General features: G+C 36.9%; 1 protein-coding gene across 1 annotated transcript; it reads right to left on the bottom strand.

Annotated features, from left to right (window-relative positions):
- Positions 1–262: 262 nt before the first annotated feature.
- LOC140149063 (WASH complex subunit 1-like) lies at positions 263–10,470 on the bottom strand. Its single transcript, XM_072171218.1, is given in 7 exon segments — positions 263–4,314; positions 4,317–4,475; positions 4,478–4,489; positions 6,411–6,622; positions 7,990–8,354; positions 8,357–8,595; positions 10,387–10,470. Coding segments are annotated over 6 exon segments (1,398 nt in total). The 5' UTR covers positions 8,513–8,595; positions 10,387–10,470; the 3' UTR covers positions 263–3,820.
- Positions 10,471–15,389: the final 4,919 nt, after the last annotated feature.

Genomic DNA, 15,389 nt, shown 5'->3' with positions numbered 1-15,389 from the left:
AAGCTATTTTACTTCTTCCTTTTTCATCTTTTCATTACTGCTGTCCCAATCATACATGTAAAAGGGGTGTAAATTAACGGTTATTTATCTATCCGTTAAATCATGAAACTTGTAAAGGTAGACCCCTAACCTCTACCACACTTATACCCATTCACATCCTGATTCCACTACCCCCGCTGGCCGCCACCCTACAAAACCCACACCACCCTATCTACCCCACAGGCCCACATGGGGCAAAAAATGAATATAAGTTCCAAATATCTGCATCTGACAAATGTTTCTTTATTCTATTTGTTCATAAATCTCATATAATTCTCATATATCTTATTTTATATTACAATTTCTGTTCCTGTTTGTACATACATTTACATAGGAATGGTATACTTTGGAAACAAAATTATGACTAAATACATGTTCTTAGGGGAAAGTTACCAACAGATTGATGAAGCTCTATACACATAACTAGTTAGTCCATACGATGTTGGGGGGGTAACCCTTTACGTCGCTAACAAAACTAGATTTGTTCATAGGGCTTCATTGATCTTTTGGCTCATTCCTTTTATTATTATTTTGGTGAATTTAATACTATAAAGTGTGACTTTTGGACACAATTTTGTAATAATGACTTCAATATATTTGCTATGTCAAAACAAAAATGAGTTGTCATTATGGATTTTCCTCTCTTTTTCTTACATCAGAGCAAAAAATATACTTATAATAGTAAATCATGCATTCTTATGAAACAAAACTCAAATATTTGTTATACCTCTTTTTCCTTCATAATCCTTATACAAATGATAATAAACAATGCACAAAAATTAATGTACTAAAAAAGTTTACAGTATTTTAATCCTCAAATTATAAATACCAATCCTGCGGTGCAAACACAATATATCCAAATGCTACCTTGTCTATTTATTGTCTTAATATTTAGAGAATGAAAGATGAGAATATTTTCTTTTATTATCGTCATCTTGTCATAGAAGATATGTGCTGGTAGCCACTATGATAAAACATTGCACCTGCCTATCTTTTATATATGATATAGGACACTACAAACATAATTTGTATCTTTTATTCTCATTCGTATTCATTATTCATATTACATTTTGCACAATAACTCTTCAAATGCAAATGCAGGACATTCTCTCTCACTCACCTATTGTGAATGCATGCTAACCTCATCTGGACTCCCTGTGCATCAGTTCAGAGGACATTGTGAAACATCCAAACAGTCTGCCTTTGGAATTGAAGAATATCCGGAGGGGTATAGCCCCAAGGGATAATTTGTGGTTCAAAGCAAAATTTTACACAATGCATAACATTATAACTGATGAAAAGTTATTAACCAAATTCACCGTTACCTTTCACTTTATAAAATTATCAAACATGCTCAATGGACTTACCGCTAACATCCAATTACAGCAGGGCAAAGTCAGGCTACATGTATGTGCAGATACGGCAGTTTCACACGTGTGATCAGTCGTTACATAAGACTAGCAAGTCATTGATTAGAGGTTAATAACTGCGCATCGGTTATTTGGAGGGCATTGTAAAAAATCTAAACATTTTGCCTTTGGAACCAAGGAACCACTGAATTTGCAGAGGTTATGAATTACTTTCCACATGGAGTTGCACAAACAAAGTGTTGAAACAACAGTATCAGCCTCCATAAGTATACACATTATACCCCAAGTTCTATTTCTCGGGGTTAAAATTTGAGTATTGTACAGGTATTTAGGCAAATTTGTCAAAAGAATAATAATTCCATGTTATAACAAAGTACAATACATGTATAAAATAAAATACAGTCCCTATAGCATGACAGTTATAGTATGTCATTATACAATGAAGAAGGCAACTTCAACAATTTGTCAACACACCCACACTTTGACCCGTCGATTTAAGATTGGCACTGCTTATACGTGACACGATCAAGGGAAATGAGTCCGATGTCGCTAATATTGATTTTAAGATATTAACAAAGAAAGCGTTAAAATTCTTTTGTTTTATGCTGTTTTCAGCGATTGATAAATTGATGTAACTTTGCAAAGAAAAGTTGTATCAACATGGGGTTTTCAGTTTTTGAAAGCTCTAAATGTCCTCTTTAGAAACCTCCGTAAAACTCACTTTCGACCAGGGTCGACATGTGACTCATTCCCCTTGATCATGTCACATATTTTTTATATAACCCAAGTAATCTTTAAGACCTGAGACATGTTTTCCTTTAACATTTTTCATACAAGAAGTTAAGTTTCACCAAAAAAGTTGTCCTTAGTTGTTGCAGTCTTTGTCAGGATTTAAAATACATTTCCACACTCGCATCACAATGTGCATTGCCACCAGCAATAATGGAGTGTAATGAATTTCACAGAGCTAAGCTGTAACGCAAGTTGTATCACAATTATTTTGCACTTTGAATGTTGCGTCACAATGGAGACAGATTATGGTATAAAATTGGATCGGTTGAGCCCATATTTATTGGTCGAGCTATGAGTTTTAAAATATTGGACGAGACGTAGTAGAGTCCAATATTTTAAAACTCATAGCGAGACCAATAAATAGTGGGCGTAAAGCATCCAATTTTATCATTATTATGTTTTGGATCCAATATTATCACAACTTGGATCCATCAAAACATAATAATGTTGCAAATTGTGATGCGATATGGCTTACTGACCCTCTGACGGTCATCTCAAAATAAGGTTATATTTGCAAACTGTGTGTTGTGCTGCTTATATGCATGTTTTAATTACTGCATTATGCTTTTCAGAAGTGTTCTGGCATTAATGCATGCAAGAAAAACATGCCCAAAATGCACCAATGTGCAGGAATCAATATTGAGGTCTGGTCTATGTAACCTTATGAGTCTGCAACATTCACCAGTACAACATTCTACAAAACATCAAGTCTTGTATTTTGGTCAGTTTCCTCCCCATGCTCATACAGCATCTATGTGGGAGTCAAGGTCAGGAGGAGACTCCTGGCCTGACAGGTATCAAAATTACAATGTTTCATTAGATCCTGCAAAGGCTATCAAAAGTTGTGTAAGGATATTATTATAATTGTAGTGAAAGCAAGGATTGGGAGAAAGCCCTTGAATGAATATCTTTAATATCTTTCTGCAAAAACCATAGACATTGGTCATCCTCGATCACCTTTTGCAAAGAGAAATTTTAATTGGATATGAGCCCTGTTTTTCGATGGCAATCCTTGTACATGAGTAAGGGGACACAATGACCAGCAAGCTACAGTCAGTACAATGAAGCAGAAATTATAAAATGTAATGCTCTCAAGGATCTACTTGCATTCTGGGCTAAAATATTTTAATCAATTAAAAAGGAAAACATGCACCAGTGCTGAAATACAGTTTTGATACTATTTTTAACAAACATAAATTCAAATGACATACATTAGGTTATACATGATATTTGCTTCTTTTTTTTACATGGAATGAAGCTTTCAGAGCTCAGCTCATTAGTTTTGATCATGTTTATGTGTGTTATTTCTCAAAAACCATATCATTTTTGCAGATCTACATTGTAGTACATTTATCTTTTCGTAACTTTCAACGAAGTTGTTCTACAAATGTACAAAGGTCAACTATTCTTGAGTTACTGAAAGACAGTTTTTCTTTCACTCACAAAATGTTTTGAAATTCAACTGAATATTTTTTAATCTCTCATAGAATTTCCCATAAAATGCACACACTACATTTGTACTAATTGCAAAAATGATCTGATTTGCAATTATAATAACAATTGGAGCCATGGATAAATGCACAAGATGTGACTTCTAATAGTCTTATAATAATGGTGATCTAATCCCAGCCATCATCATCATCATCGGTCATGCGACTGGAAGTAGCACCTGCTGGTTTGGGAGGCGGAGGAATCATTGCCGATATCTTATCCATAGCATTCCCGCTGGATTTCCCTTTATCATCACTACCACCACCACCACCTGCTTGTCGCGCACCTGATATTCCCTTACGCCTGAGCTGCAATTTCGATGCTAGATCTGACATCAGGTCTCCACCACCACCCTGAACCTGTGCAGCTTCTTTTTTCTTTTTCTTCTCTACTTTACGCTCTTTCACATCTTTCAATGCTGAGGAACCACCTGCTTTTCGAATGGATTCGAGCAAACTAGATCTCATGTCATTAGGATTGGTGACCTCGGCAGGGGCTCCACCAACAGGTCCGGCAGTGCTAGGCGCTGCAGGACTATCAACAGGAGGTGGTGGTGGTGGAGGCGGTGGAGGGGGTGGTGCATCCATGCCTGGAGGTGGTGGTGGGGGTGGTGGAGGAGGAGCCCTACAGCACCCTCAGGAGCAGGTAATGCAGGAAGATTTGATGGCGCACCGATTGCAGGAAGAGCATCTAGAGATGGACCGGAGGCATCTGGAGCTAGACTTGGAAGCTCTGGGACATGAGATGGTGCAATAGATGGACCTAATTCGCACTGTAAGATAAGTCATCAGCAACACCTGGGAAGGCAAAGAAAGGTGATTAGTATTTAAGTATTGCAAAAGGCCAAACAAATTTGATTGTTTGTTTTGTTCCCATGCGACTTGAAAATCTAATGCGGTATTCAGATATTATTTTATGTTTTAAATTATACATTAATTTAACAATACCAATTTCTGGCATTTTGTAATATAAATAGTATTAGGTTTATACACAGGATTCATTCTGAGGATATTTTTAGTAGTTAACATACAGGGTGTCCCAGAAAAAATTACCGGGCGAATAAGTTTGGACGTAAGTCGAGAAATAGACATCAGAATCCAAAAATCTAAGTGTCAACGTGTAGCCCATCTTATTGTGCATTTTATACGCTAATTTCACTGGAATCGGTTGACTGATTGCGAAGAAATGAGCGATTACATAACGCATGCGTCAATTCACTTCATTCCAAGTTTGAAAGAAAGATCATTCAACATAATGCGCACTAGTAGTTAACACTGTCAACAGGCTTCATATTATTTTGTTCGGTGAAATCCTTTTTGTTCTCTCTAAAAAATTCTGTTTCTTGCAAAACATTTAATTAGGTTTTGTTCAAATTTGAAAACCTGCACGATATTGAAAAAAATAAAAGATTGCATGTAAGATGATGCTCGGTACTTTTTTCGTTAATGTTGATATAAATGTTGTATAAAGAATTGTTGCATAAAACATTCCAGCTGGCTTAAAATGTCTCACACACATTAATGTTTTTGGAATACTTCCAATGAATTGTAATGCAAAGTTTCAATCTGTTTCAAACTCCAACTTTAATGTTGCATGGTATCAAAAATCACACGTAAAGCTGTAAGCACTTGGCCATTGTCATTCTTGGCTAATATGTTCTTTGGAAAGTTAAAATATAACATATTTGCCCACCTAAGAATTAAAGCTGCAAATCTTCCAATTGCAGAAATCAAAGTTTTCTCGGACAAACTGTTATTTATCTTCAGTGAAAGCATGAATAACATAACACCGTCGGATTATAAAATAAAAAATGTGGACTAAATTTAATGAGATACACAAACTTTAGGAAGCAATGAGTGAGTATGAAAAAAGCCCCTGTTGATCAAACTTGGAATGAACTGCATTGATGCACGCATAATGTAATCGGTAATTTCTTCGTAACCAGTCAATCGAATCAAATAAAATTTTCATATGTGATGGACAATAGAATAGGCTATGCGCTGAATTTTATATTTTTTGATTCTGATGTATATTTTTCGACTTACGTTCGATTTTATTCACTCGTTAATTTTTTCTGAGACACCCTGTATTAGCCTACTCTTTTCACAACTGACAAAGAGATACATGTACAGGTAATAGCTCTCTGTACACGGGATGGGGGAGACACATTCGTAGGCGCCCAAATTGGAGATTTCTTGATACTTATGAACTCAAAGATGTATTCTTTCATTTAAAAGTGATAAAATACAACTTGTTAATATTTCCTCCCATTTTTCTTGATTTAAAAATCATTATTTCAGTATCTTTTACTCTAAAAAGTCACATGACTCAAGACAGCTTAGTAAATTGGCAGGAAATAAAAAGTCAGGAATGCGCCAATGCGAAATATTATGATTACGCACGCAATTTGTGTCGTGTGACGCAGCGCAAACCTGCCTGTATGTCCAACGCAGGCAAGTCCCGTTCGGTACATTGTTAACACCAGCAAATATGCGTAAACAAAAGAAAGATCTGCAGTCAAAATGCCACTAGGATTTTTTCTCGCTTTGAATTATTAAAAGCATACATGATAAAAACATTTAAACCCAATTCTAAATGTACCCAAGGGCAGATCTGCATACAAAAAAACTGGAAAAAAAATTATGCGATTTGAAAAAACTAATTTTTCAAAATTGTTTGACTCTGGAAAAATCTGGATCTGGCCCTGAATGTACCTACCTGGTAAATCAGGCAAGAAGCTGGGAACATCAATCTCTGGGACCTCTCCAAGATCTGGCACATAGAAATAGCTTTCTGCAGACATCCTCTCCATCTGTTCTCTCTGAGTGATGGATGTGGGTGCTGCACCAATCTCTTCCTGCTCTTCCTCAATGGCTTTCCGTGTCTTCGTCACAGCCCCAAGTGGATCAATCATCACATATTTCTGATACCTAATTTTTTTAAAAATGTGATACAATTACATGAGCATCAGACAAGACTCAAGTCTTGTACATAGTAGTTAGTACATTTAACTAGTGTGGCAAATTTAAATGTTGGTTCCCAATTGTGGGGGATCCTCATTCCTGGAAATGTGATCACTGTGACCATGTCAAAATTGTGTCAAATGTCTCACCATATTCCTTTAGTAGTCTTGCTGCCATGATATGTTTCGTTTAGATCAATGGCGTGTGCGGGGGACTTTGGGTGCTGAAGCCCCCCACCCCCCCCGCACTTTGTTAAAAACCTAGCAGGTCGTGCAATGCAAATCTTTGGCATTGAAATATTTTGTGTTCACAAGTGCGTTCTGGCTGGAATCCTATCATCCCTTTGTGTTAAAATTCCAATGCCCCCTCCCCTATAAAAATGGCTTGAGTTAAACCCAACCTTGTAAGTGTTTGTTATATAAATATGACCACTGGATCCTATCAGTAGGGTTACTTTCAAAATGACTTTACCATTTGATGGAGCTTTATGTTTAACAAAGAAAGGTTAGAATTTTGTCATACAGGGAGAGAATCAATGCTAATTTCAAAATCAATTCTGATTGACACAAATCTTAATTTGACAAGAATCTTGGCCTTCAATTCAAAAATTCTCACCAGACTTCAGCTTTCACCCTTAAAAATGAAACCTGGCAAGTTGGCATTCATTTAGTCCTGCCAGCAGGACTTCAGTCTTTATCATATACATAATGACATCTACGGACCTAGGTATGACGAGTTACAGTTACTAGAACTAGGCATTCATTATGTACATTTTGTACAGTAAAGAATGTTTATAAGTGGTAATGTCTGTGCATGTAAATTTTTCTTAAGTTTGCAATTTTGAGTTTTTGTTGACCACAAAAATTTTATGTTATACAAAAATGTTATTACAGCGGTCTCTAGTCAGTACAAATCGCCACTAAAAAATTATACAATTTTGTTATTTAAGGGGGTACTACACCCCTCGATAAATTTGTGCCTATTTTGTGCATATTTCTCAGTGGTAACAAAAGTTATGTATATTATAGGGGCAAGGAATCCAATTACTACACTGGAATTTCAGTGACCTAAGACAAGCGGTTCGTTATTTATGATAAGAAATAAGGTACAATTAGGATGTACCATACCTCATTTCTTATTTTAAAAAAATGAACCGCTTGTCTTGAATCACTTAAATTTCAGTGTAGTAATTGGATTCCTTGCCCCAATAATAAACATAACTTTTGTTACCAGTGTGTTATCATTTTTTGAGAAAAATGCAAAAATAGTCACAAATTTACCACATGGGTGTAGTACCCCCTTAAGTGCATAATATATTCTATCATTTCACTTACGGGTTTTCAGAAGTATTGAAGAGTAGTAGTGAGTTGATAGAGTCTACATTGCGTGGCAATGCCCCTAGTCCTTCCCAAGAGCTCTCCCCTTCTTTATCCTTCCGTATATTCAACTGGACATTATAAAACTGCAGCTTCTCCTTCAAAGCTCTACTGTCTAGACTCTGGTGTCGACTGTTCAGCTTCCGTCCAGGTCTTTTAATCTTGGCAAGAGCATGATCTTCATCAAACACAGACTTGTACACATCCTGCGTATCTGGAGCTGGATACTTGGCACTAGAGAATACTTTAATGGCTTTTTTACTGTTCTTAATCTGATCTACTTTGGCTTGAGCATTATCAAGGCGTTTATTGATGGTTTTCGAGGACGCTCATGATTGTCAGTTACCCGACTGCTTATTCGCTCAAATATATCAGTTGAAATCTTCTCCAAGTAGTCAAGTGTGTCAGCTATTTGCTGGATTGTTTCTTCTCGCCGTAAATCTGGCTGAATGATAGGGATGTTGTAAACTTGGCCAGGCATGGTGAAGCCTGTTTGTTTGCAATGCACTATTCCTTCAACTTAACATGTATTACCAATCTACAAGTTGTCCTGCATTTATGGTACTGCAAAGGAGAGAGTAAAATGCACAGAGATTACTAGCATGTGAGATGTAGCACAGAGATCCCCGGAAGTCTTGCGGATGGATTACGGATACAGGTTGTAGTTTAGGGTACAGGGACAGGGTTTTGAATTGGAGATTACCAAGATGATAAAAATCATAAGGATTCGGAAAGAAGGAAGCTAAAATAATGAAAAAATTATTAGGATACGGAAGGAAGGAAGCTATAATATTATTATTAAATCGTAAGGATTCGGACGGAAGCAAATATAAAAAAAAGGGGGGAAATAGGAAATAGGCCCATGTAGAAGAAACTGATAAGAAACTAGAAAGAAACAAGCTAAAAAGGAAATGCAAGAAGGGACAGGTCTAAAATTTACCCTTTCAATGAGTCTACCTGCAGTGTTCAGTAATTCCACCTGCTTGAGTGAATGCTCCCATTAACTTATCTAGCGGGGACCGAGAAGCGTGGATTTCCGCTAGTTTAATACAATTAGGGCCTATAGTTCTACTTCTACGTTGATTTGGCTGGTCCAATTTATGTGCAATATTTTGTTATAAATGTTATTTATTTATTAATTACTGTTTTATTAAATTAAATTCTTTAGTGCATCTGTGGTGTGTGTGTGGGTATGTGTTTGCAGAGGGCTGATAGTTGGGGTGTGTATGTACAATGTATGTAAGGTGGGGGTGTGTGTGGAGATGTAGGTGTGTGTGAGCTGTATGATTGTGAGTGTGAGATTTTGCCTCAACAACAAGTGCAATTGATTTCTTTGAGTAATTTTTTATATTTTACAGCTTTTTTTTGTTTTTTAAAATAGGATTTCATGATCCTATCATCCTCTTTTATGACATTTTTCAGTAGATGTTCACGAAAAAAGTTTATTCCCAAAATTTCAGTTGATTCTGATTTTGCGTTTGATAAACGCTACCCCTGATTATGTGTATTACATTGCTGATTGCTCCATAGGCCACTGTTGTAATTTCGTTCTGGTATACAAAATTATAATTTGGCGATATTTTTGCTAAACGAATTGAAGGGGCATTCGTGATCCACAGCCTCATCCCCCACATTTCTCAAAAAAGTTGAGATTTTTATATCACTGGAAACCTCTGGCTACATAATGTTTATGTACAAAATATTTCTTGCAGATTAATTCGTTTAGCAAAGATAATGTGAAAATTGAATTTCGTTCTGGTGCACCAGAACGAAATTACAACGTATTGTCTATGGAGCAGTGTAATAGTAATAGTATACACATAATCATGCATAACTCGCAAACGCAATTTATCGGAATCAACTGAAATTTTGGGAATATGCTTTTTTCGTGGATATGTAGTAATGTACTGAAAAATGTCATAAAAAGAAGATACTAGGATCATAAAATACTCCTTTAATCTGCAAGAAATATTTGCCGTCATAAACATTATTGTAGCCAAAATCTTTTTGGGGAAAAGTGGTGGGGGCTGAAATGCAAATGCAATATTTCATGTAATTGGGCCTACGGGCCACGAATTTGAAATAAATTTAATCTGAATCTGAATCTATCTGAATCTGAATCTATTACAATAATATTGCATGACTGCAGAATTCTGCATAGTGCATGTCAGTTCCGATGAGCTGCCTGAGCTTTAGTGCCCTTACAGGTTAAATGCCGTACGTATCTACATATGTAATCACAATATACTTTGCTCTTTATTGATTTGATGTGTTGTTTATTAGTTTATTCTTGGTATGAACATAAAAATAAAGTAAGTTTCAACTTACAGACAGTTACAAAACGGAAAAACTTACCATCAGTTTACCACTCACTTCCTGACATACTTTGTTGACTAAACTTCTTTGTATTCGTTTGAAGATGTACTGTAAAAAATATTTTTCAGAGTAAACACTTTAATAAGAGTGTACATAATAAAGTGCTTTTACGGTGACTAATTCACCTTTGCTCATTCCTCAATATAGGAGTTTGTAAGCATATTTTTGTTTGACTTTTGAAACTCAGGCTTTCTGAAATGAATAAAAACAATAATACGGCCTCACCGATCACATGATCTCTCATGCTTAGACGTAGACACAGATCTTTGTGCTTTAGATTATCATTAGGCCGTATAAAATAGACTTAAAATTAATGTTTTGGTTCTCGTCCAGAAGATTTTCATGAATTGATGATCATGAGGGAGGGAGGTGTTTTTTTTGTTTTTGTAGCATTGTCAGTAGTTTTCGGTCTTCTCCAACAGTGCTCGGGGAAACGATAAGGCCTTTTTTTTTTTTTTTCAAATGTGAGATTCTGAGGGCCGGGGGGGGGGTACTTCCATAACAGATATGCATCATGTGCCTCGGGATAGACCCCCTTTTTCAAACCGGCTTGTACCCAATGACCCCTTTTTTGTGTTATGGTCCTACCTAGGCCTATTAGGCCTACCCAATGACCCCTTTTATGACCCCCTTTTTTCTATTTCCTGCTACCATACCCGGCCCAATGACCCCCCTTTTTAATTCCCAAATTTAGGTGGTAGGCCCCCTATTTGTGTCAATTTCCAAGGTGGCCAAGTTGATTTTTCGCAGTTTGGCACTTAGGCCTATTTATGTGTACTTAATGATACTCTTTTGGCAATCCTGTAGGCCTACCCAATGACTCCCATTTTACAATCATAGGCCTACCCCAATGACCATCCTTTTTGCAAAGTTTCATACCGAATGACCCCATTTTTTTCAGGTTGTGTACTGAATGACCCCATATTTTTGTAATTGTACATTTGACCTGAATGCCCCCTACTTTTAACATGGCCGAGGCACATCCCTGCCATTTCAGATAGGGAGTGCCCCCCCCCCCCCGGGTCTGAGGGTTGAACCCCCTAGAGTAGGCCTACCACAAAAAGACTTGGAAGTGATGCTTGTTCTCTAATAAACAAATTTATATGTATGAAGATTTCATAAATCCCCGCATAAATCATTCCAAAGTCTAAAAAAATTGAAAAATCTAAAAATAAAAAAAAAAATCTGACAAATCCCAGAAATTGAGGAGGGAGGGACGAGAACCAAAATATTAATTTTACACGGCCTTATGGTTCGAGGCTCTCATTAGGGACCACTTGTAAGGGGGGCTGATGCAAAAAGGGGGGCCCTGAAAATTTTCGACCCTCTTTAGGGGGGGCCTGAAAAAATGACCACAAATTTTCCTGGAAAAATTGAGTTTATATGCTTTTCTATAGGGTTGACCCATAATTCATGTCAAAAAGGGGGGCCCTGAAATTTTTGAGGTCTGTAAAGGGGGGGCCGAAAAATTTTCGCCCTGAAATCTTTTTGCATCAGGCCCCCCTTACAAGTGTTTGTGAACGGTCCCTTAGTCTACTGTAGTAGACCATTTTAATTTATCATCATCCCCTAATCCCTCTGACCTGACCATGGAAAATCCATCAATCCTGCTCAAAGCGAGAAAAATTCTCTGGGCAGTCACCAGGCAGTCACTGGGGATGTTATATCATTAATTATCATTTTATCATAATTTTGACCCTCCAAATGGGGGGGCTGAAAAATGACCACAAATTTTCCTGGGAAAATTGAGTTTATGCTTTTCTATGGGGTTGACCCATAATTTTCATGTCAAAAAGGGGGGGGGGAGGCTGTAATTTTTGAGGTCTGTAAAGGGGGGGGCGGGCCCCAGACAATTTTTCGTAATGAATTTTTTTGCATCTGGGCCCCCTTACAAGTGTTTGTGTAATCCCTAAGCTGTTTTATGCATGGAAAGGTATGAACTGTTTATCAAAAAAAGAAAAAAGAAAGAATGCAGAGCAGTCTAATATCTCATTGGTCAGATACTAATCGCTCTACTGAACAGATTGTCCCTGCTATAAAACACTCAAGTCTGATACTTGAAATACTGAAGGCTGGTTCAAAGTGAATATTCGAAGGCGAATATTCGGCTTCGAATACGTTTTGGGCGTCAAAATATACGCGGCTTCGAATATAAAACTATGAACCGGAGAAAGATATATTTCTACAATTCACAGCGTTGCCCGACTGTTAACAAGTATTGCCCGTTGACCAAGGTAAGCAAAATTTAGAGAATTTCTTTAACGAAGTTAATAAAATCATAATAGGTAAACTCCATTTAACTATTGTCATGATTTAATTTCTGTATAAATGGGTCTAAATAGGAGCAGTGGCGTAACCAGTGGGGGCCGGGGGGTGCAAGCTGCCCCGGACACAAAAACCCTGGAAGAAGAGTCAAAAATTGGGAAGGGGGAAAGAGAAAGGGGAAAGAAAGAAAAAGAGGGAAGAAAAGGGGAAGGGGGAAGGAGTAGAGAAAGGGAAGGGACTCAAGGAGAAGAGAAAAGGGAAAGAAAGAGAGAAGAAGATCTATAGGCCTACTACTTTCATTGTGAAATTTGTTCTCTGAAACACTGATATTTTCTAATATGCCAAAAACCAGGAGCTTCATGGCGCTCAGCCCCCTTGACCCCGCCTGGGCTTTGCCCCTGGACCCCGCCTGGGCTTTGCCCCTGGACCCCACCGACTCCACCCGTTTAACGCTTCGCGGCAAGCGAGCTTTCTCTCGAACATAAATACTAAAACTTTTGATCATAAATTGGGAAATTTTTCAATTTGCCCCCCCCCCCCCCCGGAAACCCCGGAAGGTCAGGTTTGGTTACGCCCCTGAGAGTCAAAAAGATTTGCTTTTGGGCATTTACGACCTGCCTGTAACTCGGAGCGGAGGTTGACCCATACCTTCTTGCAGGTTTCAACTGCAAAGCAAATCAAGAAATGAATGAGGCAATAAATAAATAAATAAATAAATAAATAAATAAATAAATAAATAAATAAATAAATAAATAAATAAATAAATAAATAAATAAATAAATAAATAAATAAATAAATAAATAAATAAATAAATAATAAATAAATAAATAAATAAATAAATAAATAAATAAATAAATAAATAAATAAATAAATAAATAAATAAATAAATAAATAAATAAATATCATAAGATATGATTGAAGCGACGACAAATATGACAGCCCTCACAAGTGTTATATATGAGACCACCAACGGTGACCCACCAAATATATATCTGTCGAGTTCAACAAAATTCAACTCCCACAAATATATTTCCGGTAAATACTTTTTTCATTGGCTGATATCCACTTGAGATCGGTATCATCAAAGTAGTATAGCTCTATTTCATGATTCATTGAGCAATCAATTTTGGCATTCGACCGAAATACGCGTCAAAAGATAAAAAGTCTCGTTCCGAACTTGTGTAGGCCTACATTGCTAGGGCCTAAGTGTGTTTTAATGCCTGATTCACAAATTATAGAAATAAACAAGAATTTTTTTTAAAAGAACACGCAATGATAGGGTACCAACGCTCGTGGTTTTGGTTGTTCTGCATAGTTTATGAAGATATTCATTGCAAAGCGCTATATATCCATTCCTACTTGTTACTTATTTTGCCCTCTTAATTATGAATTTGACTGAACGCATTACATCTTTATTCCGCCCAAAATAACATCGTTTATAGGTGCCCAAAAAAAACGTCAAGAATTCCGCTAGTGCGGAAAAGATGACAAAAATGGGTGAACCTCCGTGGCAAACGCATTTTTATATCAATAACCAATGATTTACCACCCCCAGACCCTCATACATCCTCTGCCAGGGACACTGTGCATATGGGGACCTAGAACTGGGGCCAAACATTATTTATGTAAAACCGGGATCAGAGGATGATTTAAGGAAGTCCCATCATGCACTGCAAACGTGTTATCACTAGAGTTTCAACTGCCACTTTACTTTTCAAATCCCATTGAATTCTGTGCAAAAGATGTTGTTTAAGAATATTGTGCGTGTGTCATTATTACTTGGTCGATTTCAGAACAAAAGTGATGTATGCATAAAGGATAATTCACCTTCTGTAGGTAACATAAAATGTGAAATCGGCTAGCATTATTGTAAATATATCAGTCCAAATTCAAATTTAACCATGCCCGTCAATGCAATGTGCGAGCAGTGGTGTCATGTTCACTCACACAGCTGTGAGTTAACCGCAAGTCAACACAGTGGCGTGGTGGGAAGTGCTTAAATCATCCTCTGAACCGGGGTGGAGGCATAAATCTGAATTTGGAATTATACTTTTTTCCTGCATCAGTCGATTTAAATAGAGCTACGTTAATATGGAAACATTCACTTGTACATTTGTAAGCCTAAATATCATAATTTTGCATAAAACATTACTTTATACATGTACCATCACTACAGCATTGGAATGCTATTGCCTGCTAGGCATTTTCCTTTTCCTGGACGTCTTAATAGTCCCTTACTTTCATATCATATAAAAATGGGTACGCTTTTACCGCACTAATAAGGGGCACACCACTAAATCAATGCGCCATTTGTTCCGGTAAAATACAGAAACTATTTGAGGTATTTTGGGCTGGTCTTTAGACTTATTAATCAGAAAGAGTGGCGAATTAAATAGCTTAAATAAAAGTGGAAAGCCTATACATAAATTCGTCGCATTTTTGCAAAAAAAAAGTCGCATTTTTATAATTATTGAGAAAATAGGTCCGCGAATTAAAAAATGGCAGAATCGGGTTTGCAGTCTTGAGAGCATGTCAAAATCATTGGGGATTTTTGAAATCATCGTTCGTCGAACGATATTCAGGTGACCTCGAGCCTTTCATATAAATCAATAGTATCTCGCTATCAGTTGAGCGATATTTAATCCGATCCAACTCATATTTTATTCGTTGCCGTATATATTTTGACGTCACAAAAAGTATTCGAAGCCGAATATTCG

This window comes from Amphiura filiformis, chromosome 3 (assembly GCF_039555335.1).
Source record: "Amphiura filiformis chromosome 3, Afil_fr2py, whole genome shotgun sequence".
Classification (NCBI taxonomy): domain Eukaryota; kingdom Metazoa; phylum Echinodermata; class Ophiuroidea; order Amphilepidida; family Amphiuridae; genus Amphiura; species Amphiura filiformis.
This window is presented reverse-complemented; position numbering and strand designations above follow the sequence as displayed.